General features: G+C 39.6%; 2 protein-coding genes across 2 annotated transcripts in view; one reads left to right on the top strand and one right to left on the bottom strand.

The window, feature by feature from the left end:
- adcy6a (adenylate cyclase 6a) overlaps window positions 1–12,682 on the top strand; it is an 80,414-nt gene that overhangs the window by 34,838 nt on the left and 32,894 nt on the right. The gene's annotated exons all lie outside the window — the stretch shown is intronic.
- Window positions 7,197–12,046, bottom strand: LOC117449025 (carbohydrate sulfotransferase 3-like). The gene is made up of 3 exons (XM_034086359.1): window positions 11,967–12,046; window positions 8,651–9,136; window positions 7,197–7,985 (listed from the first exon to the last, which is right to left on the bottom strand). Exons 1-3 carry the CDS (start codon window positions 12,044–12,046, stop codon window positions 7,289–7,291), a joined length of 1,263 nt encoding a protein of 420 aa, XP_033942250.1. The 3' UTR covers window positions 7,197–7,288.

Raw genomic sequence — 12,682 nt, 5'->3', positions numbered from 1 at the left:
AACATTTTTCCCAGTAAACACTTGAGAGTGTTTCTCTCCATCATTCAGTCCTAAAAGAAACAGAATTCCAAATGTCATAGTTTGAGTTTCACATTCTTCAAACCGCCACCTCCTGTGGGAGTGAAACATCATGAAGCAGATTAGATACGGTTTCCCCTTTTGTGCAATGTTAGGAAACCTCTCATTTCACACATTATTATCACACAAAAATAATGTGTTAGTCCAAAACATGCTTGATTAGTCATCGTTTTAAATCATGCAGTTGCACTGATCAGGTGCAGACATACACCCACTCACACTCACACTGTCAAGTTGTAAAGTCAGGTTTGGTCAGGTTCACCGCAGAGTCAGTCATTGACAGTGCCTTCCCAAGTTACCCTGTCGGTCAGTTGGTCTCAGTCTTTTTGGCCATGTGTCGTGCTCTGCAGAGACTATGATGTTCCAGCACAGGCCAGCATCCTCCGTCTATACAAATCTGTATATATGGAGCGCCATCATTTATTAATTCACAATTACAACTATAATGTTCAAGATATCTCCAACCCCTCCTTGCTGTTTCCCACATTCCCTGAAAAGTGTCTAGCCAAAAAAATGTCACTTCCTTATTGTACTATTACTATTACTGCAATTCATTTACACCTAATTAGTATTAAAATGACTAATAGATCTATTTCAGAAACATGTGTACATCACTATCTTGTGTCAAAACATTACTAGGATCTGTAAAGATCTGCTATGTATTCCATAACTCATTCTATCAATTTATCTTCAATTCTGGTGCACTTAAAGAACAATGTTACCCTCTTTAACAGTGCGTGGAACTCTGGGTGTCTGAACATGAAACCAGTACCTCAAATTGAAATACTATATTTTGTTTAGAACCAGCTTTCCCTTCAACATGACCTATATAAATAAATATTTATCTGATCTTATAGAGCTGTTACTAAAACTCTCCCTTTGAACTGATCAATACTGTAACAAATTAAAACACTACCAAATTCACACACGAATAAAAAGTACAGTGCATACTTCCTTCATGCCCCCCCCCTTTTTTTATCAGTGTGTATTAGACTGATTTTCCACTTCCCTTTAATAGTTCCCCTCTTTTCCGCTATTTTTATTTACCACTTGACTAATTTATGGTCCATACATCTTCTTATCTTCACTTATTTATCAAGTCAATTCAAGTTCTTTACAATACATTAGTAGATACCTTGTGGAGTCTTCACAATAACTAATCCCCTCTAGGATATGAAATCCATTCATCTTCAAGCAGATACTATGTCCTTATTTATGTTTTGTTCACGATAACAATGGTATAACAACCACATGTCATCAATTCTGGTCCACCTAAAAACCAATGTTAAACTCTTTAGCAGTGTGTGGAACCCTGGATGTCCGAACATGCAACCATTACTCCCTCCTTTATCAAGGATTTAAAAACAGAAGTCATTTCATATTTCCTATGGTAATAACTATGCTACAATGGTGAAATCAATTATTTAGATTGGAATACGATATCTGGCTTGGCACCAGCTCTCCCTTTAACATTATCCATACAGATAAAGATTTGTCTTATAGAGTGGTTCCTAAAACTATCCCACTACTTTATTCACACGTGAATAAAAATGTCAAAGAATATTTTGTTAACCTGATGAAAAGATTGAATATGGTTGTACTCTGAACCCTCAGTGTGTTCTCATTTTACTCTAATAGTTTACTGCTATTTTTAATTTAATAAATCTTTCTGTCTTTACGTATTTATGCTTTAAATGTGCGTTTTGTGAATAAGTGTGTTTATGTGTAAACTCACTCATTCCCGTTTTCCTTTTCTCCTCCTCTGGTTTTCTCAAGCCGTGACCCCGGCCTCCTCACTTCTAATCGACCATGCCAACTCCTCTGATTCTGTGTTCTCTTCAGTCCATCAGCTGTAACTTCATCCGCTGTCAGCCATTGGCCCAGTTACATCGGCATGCGCCCTCATGCCAATGTTCTTGCACTGCTTTACATTTCATCTCCTCCTTTACAGTCTCCCTGCTGTTTTTATGGAGGGCGGATTCTGCTCATGTCCCACACTTTGCGCTTGTGCTCAGCTTGGAACTTCATGGTCCCCTCTGAGGGACTGATGAGCGTAGATCTCTGCCCGTCAGCATGCTGTTTGGTTCTGGATGCCACAGGTGGAGATAGTTCTGGCTGCAGTCTTGTTGTTGTTGTTTCAGCTCTGGTTCTCTGTCTGTTTTATGGAGAAGGAGGAGTCTCCCGTTGGGTTAGGTCTTTTGTCTGCTTGGAGGGTCGGGATCGTAGCCTTTTCTAACTCAGAGGGGGAGTCCAGGTCTCGGGACGCATTACCTATAAAAAATCTAGCACACTGAGGTTAAATAAATCCAACCCTTTCCACTCTGACTCTTTGTAATCATACTATCTGTCTTAATTGTTAAATGCCATCTAAACAACCTAATTGATGTCTACAAATGATATTACAAAAAACTCACTCTAAAAATTGTTTCATCCATTGCTACATATTTACCCAACATAACTCTTTCAGGAAACCATTTTCTCCTATACATTGAAAAACGTACATGTTTCCAGCATCACATATTCCACACACTACGAAAGAACATCCACATATTTTCTCCAATATTTTAAGCTAGTTTCTATAACAAGATTATCATGTGTGACATAATAATCAGATGTCTTGTTTGCTAACCAAGAATATTAAACTTTAAAATCTCTTTTGACCAGTTGAAGTCCTGCTTACTTCATCCTTAAACTCTTCTTTAATTTGAAACCAAAAAAGGTGTTCCTTCTCCACCATGATCCTATCTCTATATCAAAGTCCAGACAAACTGATGATTTATCTTCAGAAACCATGAGGAATGACTCATAAAACACTATTCTCCCTTACTTCAGTTCTAAATCAAATGAGCCAGACAGGAAACCCCCTTTAACCACTTGAAATTGTTTATCTAAGTTGTGTTGCAAGCAGGTTAAATCTGTAATGAATCAATATTTTAAGGACGCAATATAAGTTAAATATATTGTTAAGCTAATTACTGTTTTATTGTGAAGGCCTCTCTGGCGAACAGCGGCCTTTGGCTTTTACTTTGAAAGGCCGTTCCGGAACAGCGAGTCCGATTCCTAGAAACACGGCAAGTTGACAATCGTTCTAATGCATTAACTATAGTCGTGAAAGAGACAAGGAGGGGGAAGGCGTGTGGAAGCAAGCAATGAACTGAAAATGCCACCAATCCTGTTTTAACGTGATGGCGAACATTGAAAACCGAAGCGGGCATAAGCACCTTTGTCATAACTGACAAGCGTTCAAAAACCTTTCTGCTTATCCCTTATGCTACTACTTTTTGTTTTATTCATAACCTAAAAATACAATTGTGATGAATAGCTTGCTTTTGTATCATTACATTTACCAACATAAAACAAGGTCTGTACTAATCAACAATGACAACCTACAGACAGCTCATTCATTTAAATATACGCAATATATTGACTTCGCTTTTATTTATCTGACTTAATTAACGTGCTTCCCCCCCTTTCAGCCACTAGATGGCAGCAGCAGAGCACAAATGAGCTTCACTCTTCTGAGCGAATGTCTGATTATCACAGACAATCGGTCACACAGGTTTATTCAGGTAAAAATCACACAGATTTATTCCCCGTACAGTTTGTCCGGCTTGATAACGTGCTACATATGTCGTCACGCAGGACTCTCTGCCTACCTTGCGATCAACGTTATGTTTACGTCCGCCTTTCAAATCAATTTTTACAGACAAGGGAAACGGGAGCCGGTCTCGTCACAATGTAGGTGACGTTAGCGCTCTCTCCCAAGGATTTAACAGATAAAAGTCCGCTGACACTTTCGCTTATTTGGTCTTGGACTCTTATTTACCCCCAGTTTTAAACGGCGGATCGATCTGAAATATCGATCATCCAGGTTCCGTCGTGTGGGACTCACACCTCACAGCCCACGAACTGCACCGCTCCCACGCCACTTCAGGACTAAACTACCTGAAGATCCACGCTAAACTGCTTTAATTTCTCATCACGCAGGACTCTCTATACCTAGCGATCAACGTTCACGTGTTATATATAACTTTCCTAACATGGTAAAAAATATGCATTGTATACTCCATTCAAACTTCAAAAACACTCTGAAACGCCTACAGACAATCCTACAGGGCCCTGCTATTGTCCGAGGCGTCTAAAAGTGCTTGTTCCCGACCTAGTCTGGTCGCCTGAATCCTTCCACAGCTCATGTTTATTCAGAAACGTCGGAGATCACCATTTGTTAGGAGATTTAAATGATAACTTGGCCGCATTTCCAAATCCCCCCGCGTCCCTAAACATAGCTGTTATCTTACATGAAGGGAATCCAGAGCATACACTTAACCGTTAAACAATAATCCACTTTAATGGTAATATACAATGCAATACAATCAAGTACAATCAATACAGTACAAATTACATACAGTTCTGTGGGATCCCACATTTACCTGATACTCACGTGAGCCAGCCAGCCAGCCAGCCAGCCAGCCAGCCAGCCAGCCAGCCAGCCAGCCAGCCAGCCAGCCAGCCAGCCAGAGGAGAAAGAGGGCGAGCACACAACGGGGTTCCTGTCTAAATACCTCGCTGACCGGAGGAGTTATCTGCGCCTCCCTTCCAGACCAGTTTGGCTGCCCAAATTATCATCAACACCCCACATCTTAAATTCCCCCACAGGGATGACTGTATGTTAACTCCTGACCTTCCCCCTCTTCCTTTGTCCTCAAAAAACCACATGTTAGCAGGCCCAAAACCAGCCCAGTTTTCTACACAAATCATTTTCAAGCTTCTTCACAGTTTGCATGAATACATACAAATATTTCCTTACACTAGCTATGCTAACGAATTGAAAGAGCTTTTCTACAACCAGGTGGAAGAGACCTCTCCCCTGAGAGGCTCAAATAACCTCAGCTCAGTGTGGATAAGGCACACCTTGAAATGATCAATATTGTTATTAATGAGACTAAATGAAAAACAGGTATAAAATACTATATGACAGTAACAAAAAAAGTTGTTAAAAATAACAAGAATAGAGTTTAAAAGGGGAGTGATTTGTAAAATATCCAAAAAGAAAAATATGCTTACAGTTCTGTTTCATATGGGTGTTGAGAGATGTATCCATAGATCTCTTCATGTTGCTCTCAAAGTGCACCAGATTGATGCTTTGAACTTCAATATTGAAAAAAAATAAAATCTTCCCGGGGGAGCATGCCCCCGGACCCCCCTAGAGGAGGTTAGGTCCCGGTCCCCCCACACTTAAATCATGTTCACATGGATAGGATACTAAATACATTTGCACACATCTTGTGTCCATATCTTTCTGTGTTGGTGGTCATGCCACACCGTGCTCGTGCATGCATGCGTGAGTCATGGTGAGATATCTGGATTAAGAGGTTGCTTTTTCTTTGCACAGCATGAAAGAAAGGCCAAATTAATGGGCTGTGATTTTAGTATTTTTAAGCAGAGGTTGAGTTCAATCATTTGTACGGCCCTCGGAGGATGTTGTAAAAATTGAAAGGAAAAAGGTTCCCCACCCCTGCTGTAAATAATAATAAAAACCCTTGATTTATAACTATAACATCTCTGTCTCCTATTGATCTGAGTATATTATAAAGAATAGCCAGTTAATTGAAGCATTATAGCACAGGCCTTTTTCAGATGGTATATTACGCTGTTTTTTTTCTTCTTCGAATAGTTCTCTCTTTTTTCACCATACCTGTGTTTGCATCACTGTAACCAATGAGCACCTGCATGTGTATGAGAATGGCCCTGACACCATTTCAGCCCAGATTTACAAACTCCTGGCAGGACAAGCTCGAGCTCAATTCTCACACTGAATTTAAACAAAGTGAGTGAGGGACTGCAATATAAGAGGGAAAGAAAGAGAAACTTTAAAACGGTTCAATTGTTATGATGTGTAAAGACTGATGTTGTTCTATAATTGTCTGAAACTGTTAAGTCATGATGTGAAACGGTTAACAAAGAAAAAGGGACTCTCAAGCTGCTGCTACACTTTATTTTATTTATCTAAAATTAAGCACTTTTAAGATGCACATATTTTCAAAAGCTATTTTATTTATTGTCTCTATTTTATTTGTAAATGCAGCCCGAGAGGAACATTACACATATCCACAGTATTTAAGTAATGTTAATTTACAATAAATATTGTTGTTTTTGTACTTTCTTTATTTGATTGGCAGTCAGCTGTTGATTACATGCAGACGTTGATAAAGCTACAGGTCACTTCAATATATTTCACACTAATTCATGAAGCAAGTTAGACATTTTGAAGTTCCGGACCTTTGCATGGGGACATTTTCTCTAACTGGACCTCGTTGAATTTTAGTTGAAGACCCCTGCCTTAGAGGATAGGAGGCAGCACTGGAAAATGCATTACTGCTGTGGATACTTTCTTTTGGGAAAAACTACACTCGGTTGTTAAAGACACATGTTGGTATATGAAGTAAGATATCAATATATCTACTCATTTTATCTCACCTAATGAGTTTTATATATCCATCTAGATTAGCTTCTTCATTACGATATATTGAGAATTGCTTTAAATGGCATTTGGTTAATTACATCTAAGATCATACTGTACTTGCACACAGAGTACTTTTTGTGGAGATGTATCAATACTCCTTGTGAAGACACCACAAAATGCCACATTAATTTCACCTGAGTCGGATATGTAAAGCTCTATTAAAGCACACCACATCTAAACTAAAGTGATCTATCAGTTGATATATCAAAATATACATTGAACTAGACAAATGTAAGCACTAGCGTCATGAACTATGAACAGAAACAACTTATTTCTCAGACACACACACAAAGTTAACACACGTCACCATCATTTCACTTTTGTAGATGATCAACTATCAATAAAATATTACATAATAATCCCTTTCAAGTCAGGCTTGACATCTAAGCCTTTTTTTTTAAATGTAAAACACCAAGTAAAGCTTAAATACCAGGCCTCTCAGTGAACGCAGAACACAAATAAATACTTCTCTTTCTTAAGTAGCTCTTCATTTGTATCAATGAGGCACATCATTGGTGAGAGTGAATATTATTGTATGGCCAATAGCTTACTGTCCCAAGTAAAACATGTTGTGTCTCTTGGCACCTTTGCATACTAGTTTTGGTCTGTGCAATAATGTCTTTTCCTGGTTTGGATCCATTGCATGAAATGTTTTCCAGATTCTCAGCTTCATTTTTTACCTCTGAATTAAAGAAAGAGCTTCTCTTCGAGTAAACTGATGGATTTATTCATCAGTGTCTTTTCATCATCCACAAACCTGTACCCAAACAGCTCCATTGTGGGTCCACACACCCTCTGCACTACCTGAGCCAGTGTGAAGGGAATGCTGAATCTCAATTTCTCTGCCTGCTCTGATGAGTTCTTCTGGGTGGAAAAAATCCCGCTATCTTCCTGCATGGTCTGTGTGTTCCTCAGGATCCACTCCCGAACTTGGGGACTGAATGGTATCCCTGTGAACCTGTACATCTCCTCTGCCTTCTGCATGGGGTAGCGGGCAATATCCTCATAGCGCACCAACATGTAGCGTCTCCTCAGCCAGCGAGGTTGGCTCAGTCCCACCTCTGCTGACATCCTAATCTGGTCGCAGTTTGCTTTGAACCTCTTTACCTCCTCGTCATCTTCGGGCAGCTGGCCGTCCTGCGCCCAGGTCTTCCATATCTGGTACTTCGAAGAGAAAGCCACCATGCGTGATGCTAAGATGGCCCGTGGATCTCGGACAAGCTGGATAATTCTAACGTCCAGACGGCGATCCTCCACTAAAGGCTGCAACGTGTCCAGCTGGTTTACACGGACAGTCTTAACGGCGTGGTGCTGCTTCGAAAGGCAGGAATCAGTTGCAAGGGTCAAGTTCAGCGGCCCACAGCGACGAGTCTTACAGTGAAACCTAAAAAAATAAGGAAGTGGTAGGGATTTGTATGATAACATATTTTTCTATGGTTGCAAAGAGAGAGGATTTTTTTTCAGGTGACTAGGTTTACACTTACATGGTATGATATGATAAGCATGATTAAGAATGGGCATGGAACTCTGTTGGCTGAATTTGTAAGTATAAAAGATAATCAATGATTCTTTCAAATAAGATCAAAGGTACAAGACAGGAGACATAAAAAGGTGAAGGGGTGAGGTCAACCACTAAAAGAACTCACTAAAATTATGTCTTTAAGTGTCTCGTTTTGCAAAACATTACAAGAGTATTGTACATGCAACTACTATGTACAAACTTAAATACATTCAAAGTCAATATTCAGTGAATTCAGCAACTATTGTGTTTTGTTCCAAATGCAGGGGTCATACGTCGTATTTAGAGCAATTCATTTACCAAATTGAAGAAAAAAAAAAATTCAAGTCAGGGGTAACATAACATAACATAACCTATAATAATTTTACAGTATCTAAATCTAAACTTAAAACTAATGCCGACAGTGTTAAATAAAATACTGCCCCTCCCCCTTTGCAACTGTGTTACAGTTCAATGTTGGTTCCTTTTCAAAATTCAACCAATATCGTAAGCTTGATCAAAACAGTGAATATCAAGAGGATATACAATACCTTTCAAAAACAAATTTGACTACAGGACTGCAGACAGATTCTTCACAGAGGGATAAACTAGACTCTCTGCGGAAAAAAGCCGGGGTGACGTGGTCCTTAGGTGGGGGGGCGATGTACTTCTCAAGGAGAGAGAAATCACACAGGAAGAGCCCCTGGAGCACATCCCGGTAGATTCCTGACAACACTGTCCCGTTGTTTGACTTTGTGGCCGTGGGCAGCATGAGCTCGACGTGCCACAAAGGCTCAAACAGGTAGAACATGTCCTCCCCGTGTTGGTTGAAAAGTTCCCCAACAAATGAGGAACCTGTCCGTGTTGTAGCCACGAGTAATATGTGCTTACGGCCACCGCTGAAGCTGTACGTGCCTACATCATCTAGTTCTTCCTCTTCTTGCTCCTCAGAGAGACTTGGGGAGCCATTTTGTGTTATGTTGCTATAATCCAGTGGAGGCTGTGGGGCCTGCCTCTGGATCAGTTTATCAGAGACTCTGTTGAGACAGAAACGCCTGATAAGTATAAACACATAAGATATGTCTTATATTTAGCTGACACATACAGTACATGAAGCCACCGTATGTTTGACTCATAGCAGGAGAATCACAACATTGGTCTAAACCAGGGGTTCTCAAAGTTTTGATGAGTGAGGGCCAATTTAGGTACCCAATATTGGATTGAGGGCCGCCCAAAAAAAAACGGAACACAAAATAATTCCAAAACAAATCCTTTCTTTATTGTACTAACCAATTACCACAACTCGCGAGATGCCTAGTTGCCATGCAACCAGTAGTCTAGCAAACTTTCCACAAGCTGTCATTCATAATTTAGGAATGACAACCCAGGGGTCGCAGTTTCACCATTCTTAACCCTCTGGAGTCTAAGGGTATTTTCTCGATTTTTAGATGTTTTCTTAAATCACCTTTTAAATGTATTTCTGCTAACATGGCACCCCATGTGTTACATATCAAAATGTTCAGGACAATCTCTGGTCTTGCTATATATGCATATTGCTCACCTTAGAGCACTGTTTGATGAGATAAGTAGCACAAAAGCTTAAAATGTGAAATCCGATTTTTGGAAAATCTTCAAAACTCTTGTGAAAACACACATTTACTCATGTGATCGAATTGTTTTGGTGTTTTAGATTTGGTTACCAAAGTCCTAGGATCACCAAAGCAGTGAAATATTTGAATTACACTGTATATAAATGTGTTATTCATATCTAAAATGAAAAACATAAAATTCAAATTTTGAGTAAAATAGGTGTTTATCACTCTACTTTCACCACAGCAGGGACTGAGATACATTAGGACTGAATAATGACTTCATATTACATACCAAGGTTCATGTTATGCGTACAAATACAAATTGAGCATTCAACCTTTTTTTTCAACCAACAATTTATTATAAATATGTTTTTTTCAACCAACTATTTATATAAATATAAGAAACTGGAAAATCTCACTATTTACAAAATTGAACATCAGAACTTTCAACCAACTATTCATTATAAATGTCAAGACAGTGTCAAGGTCTTTGTCTGTCTTCCAAGACAGTGGGTCTGGCTGCCGTGAAGATGTGGGTGATGGTGCATGGGCTGTAGGTGGGGTGTACAAGTGCTATACGAGACCTCCACGAGACCTCCTTGCTGGCTGTGGTGGAGCCTTTGTGCTGAGGTGTATCTTGACCTGGTGGCAGCCGCAGATGGAGGTGGAGGCAGCTGTAGTGATGATGGTCTGCTGGTCCTTGGTGGTGATGGCTCTGGGCCACAGTAGATCTTGACCTGGGGGCCGGCACAGATGGATGTTCTGGCTGCTGGATAAACGCCGCCTGTGTAGGACAATAATTACAACTAATTTCATTGAAATAAAGTTCAAGTAAAATGTTGCTCAAGCACAAATAACAATGCACACATAAAAATAAAGTTTGGGAGGTTGCAGAAGGAGTCTCTCTCCATCTCTCACACACACACACACACACACACACACACACACGCACGCACGCACGCACGCACACACACACACACAGGTATTTCCAGTTACTTTACAATCAGTATAAAATCACAGACACACATATAGGCTACATCTGATTACAAAGTCTCATCTGTACAGAACAGTATGATAAAATAATCGATGGCAAAAACATGTCACTGTAAATGTCTCCGTTTTGGGACGAATACATGATTAATTTAATCATCTCCACATGTAATCTCACTTTTACACACCAACATAATGTTAACACAGAGTAAACGTTTGCTAATGGAGAGTCTATTTTGTCCCAAGAAAAAGTTCATGACTATCGATAACAAATATATATCAATAAACCTATTGTTCATTTTTGCGGTATTCCCCACACATTGCCAGTACACTATTACTGTAATATTTACACTTACCCATGTCCAAATGGATCCTTGTTGTTGTTTTTGTATTCTTCTTCTTCAGAAGAGTCGAAGACTTCAGGTTCTGAGGCTCTATCTTCACTGCTGCTAGCGGAAACAATCTCTAGCGAAGTCGGCAACTGTAAAGTTTTTTTTAGCCTTTTTCTCTGTCTCTCTCTCTCCACACAGACCTAAACTGATGGGAGACACGTGGTTTATGTTTTGTTTACTTGGTGCGTAGGCCCTTAGTGATTTCTCGATGTCCATTGGTCATTTCAGACGATGATGGCTGCCGGCCGAGATTTCCTTGACGGACACACGAATCCACCAATCCCACACAGTGTAAAGTCAAGCTGCTTTGAGCGGCCATATTGGCTGCTGTGCCCTGGTTACAGTCTCACAGGAGATACCGCTGGAAAGCTACTCATTCTAATTCTTACTAGATACAACCACGGAGGATTAAAATATAACGCATGCATTTCAGCCTGTCACATTAACTATCGCGGGCCGCCAGAAACATTTACGAGGGCCGCCATTGGCCCGCGGGCCGCACTTTGAGAACCCCTGGTCTAAACACACGTGAAAAGAATAGTTTGATATTATGGGAAACACATTTGTTTGCTTTCTTTTTGAGAGTTATATGTGAAGATCACTATCATGTCTGTGCATTTCATTCAAAGCTACAGGCAGTGGTCAGTTAGCTTAGCTTAGCATAAATAATGTAAACAGGTGGGAGCTGTTAGCCAGGCTTTGTCCAGAAGTAATACAAATATTGCTCATCTCTCAGAGACAGTTCACAACAACAACCAGTATAGCGTGTAATTTTAACATTTTGTCATGTACTAAACAAAGAAACAAGGAAGCTGTAACATGTTAATCAGTGAGCTCTAGAAGTGTCCGATAAAGTTCTTACATTACAGATTACTGACTCTTTTTTCTCTTACCTTGACAGGATGTTGCTTTCCTTTTCAATGATGACCAGGGCCACGATACAGATGAAGACCATTGCATATTTGGTCTTCATTCTTGAGTTCTGGCTTTGTAATTGGACATCTAGAGTATAGTCTGTGTGTTGCTCATATCTTGTCATGCAGATGCTAAAGCTTCATTCTGCAAAAAGAAAAAGGCACTTTAGTTAAGGCAGAGTTTGCAAAACAGATGTGATTCTTGGTTTATAATGACATATATCATAATCATGGGTATATATATATATATATATATATACAGCTGAATATGAAGACAAAAACAATGTAATTTCATTAAATCATACAACAATCATGTTGGATTATGCTTTAGACATAACAAAAAGTATAAGAGAAATACAAAACAGACAACTAAATTCAGACATAAATTCAGCTAGTGTGTATTTAAAACCATCCTTTGCTTTTATCAATCATGAGAAATGTTGAGCAGTTTATACAATGCAAATCTTTTTTAAACTTGGTCGCCTCATTTCTTAGAAACCTCAAAAAAGAGTGTTTCTTTTAGGTGGGGCTGGGGTCAGGGATAAGGAAGAAGACGGAGTGAGGGAGTTAATGTAAACAGTGCGGGTTTCACCGACAGCAAACACAGTGGAACTCTTTCACATGGCAGAGGACACAGCCGCTGTATATTTAACATGAAGCAATTTCAAGAAGTGGGTGTGATAATAAATTGCTCC

The sequence above is a fragment of the Pseudochaenichthys georgianus genome, chromosome 7 (genome assembly GCF_902827115.2).
Source record: "Pseudochaenichthys georgianus chromosome 7, fPseGeo1.2, whole genome shotgun sequence".
NCBI classification, from domain to species: domain Eukaryota; kingdom Metazoa; phylum Chordata; class Actinopteri; order Perciformes; family Channichthyidae; genus Pseudochaenichthys; species Pseudochaenichthys georgianus.
Note: the sequence above shows the minus strand (reverse complement) of the source record. Positions and strands in the feature narration are given on the sequence as shown.

Excerpts from the sequence above, each read along its gene's own strand:
- LOC117449025 (XM_034086359.1), bottom strand. The coding sequence starts at position 12,046 with ATGAAGACCAAATATGCAATGGTCTTCATCTGTATCGTGGCCCTGGTC. Across the intron at positions 9,137-11,966 it reads GAAAGCAACATCCTGTCAAG|AGTCTCTGATAAACTGATCC; the intron begins GTAAGAGAAAAA and ends CTGTCTCAACAG. Across the intron at positions 7,986-8,650 it reads GTCAAATTTGTTTTTGAAAG|GTTTCACTGTAAGACTCGTC; the intron begins GTATTGTATATC and ends TTATTTTTTTAG.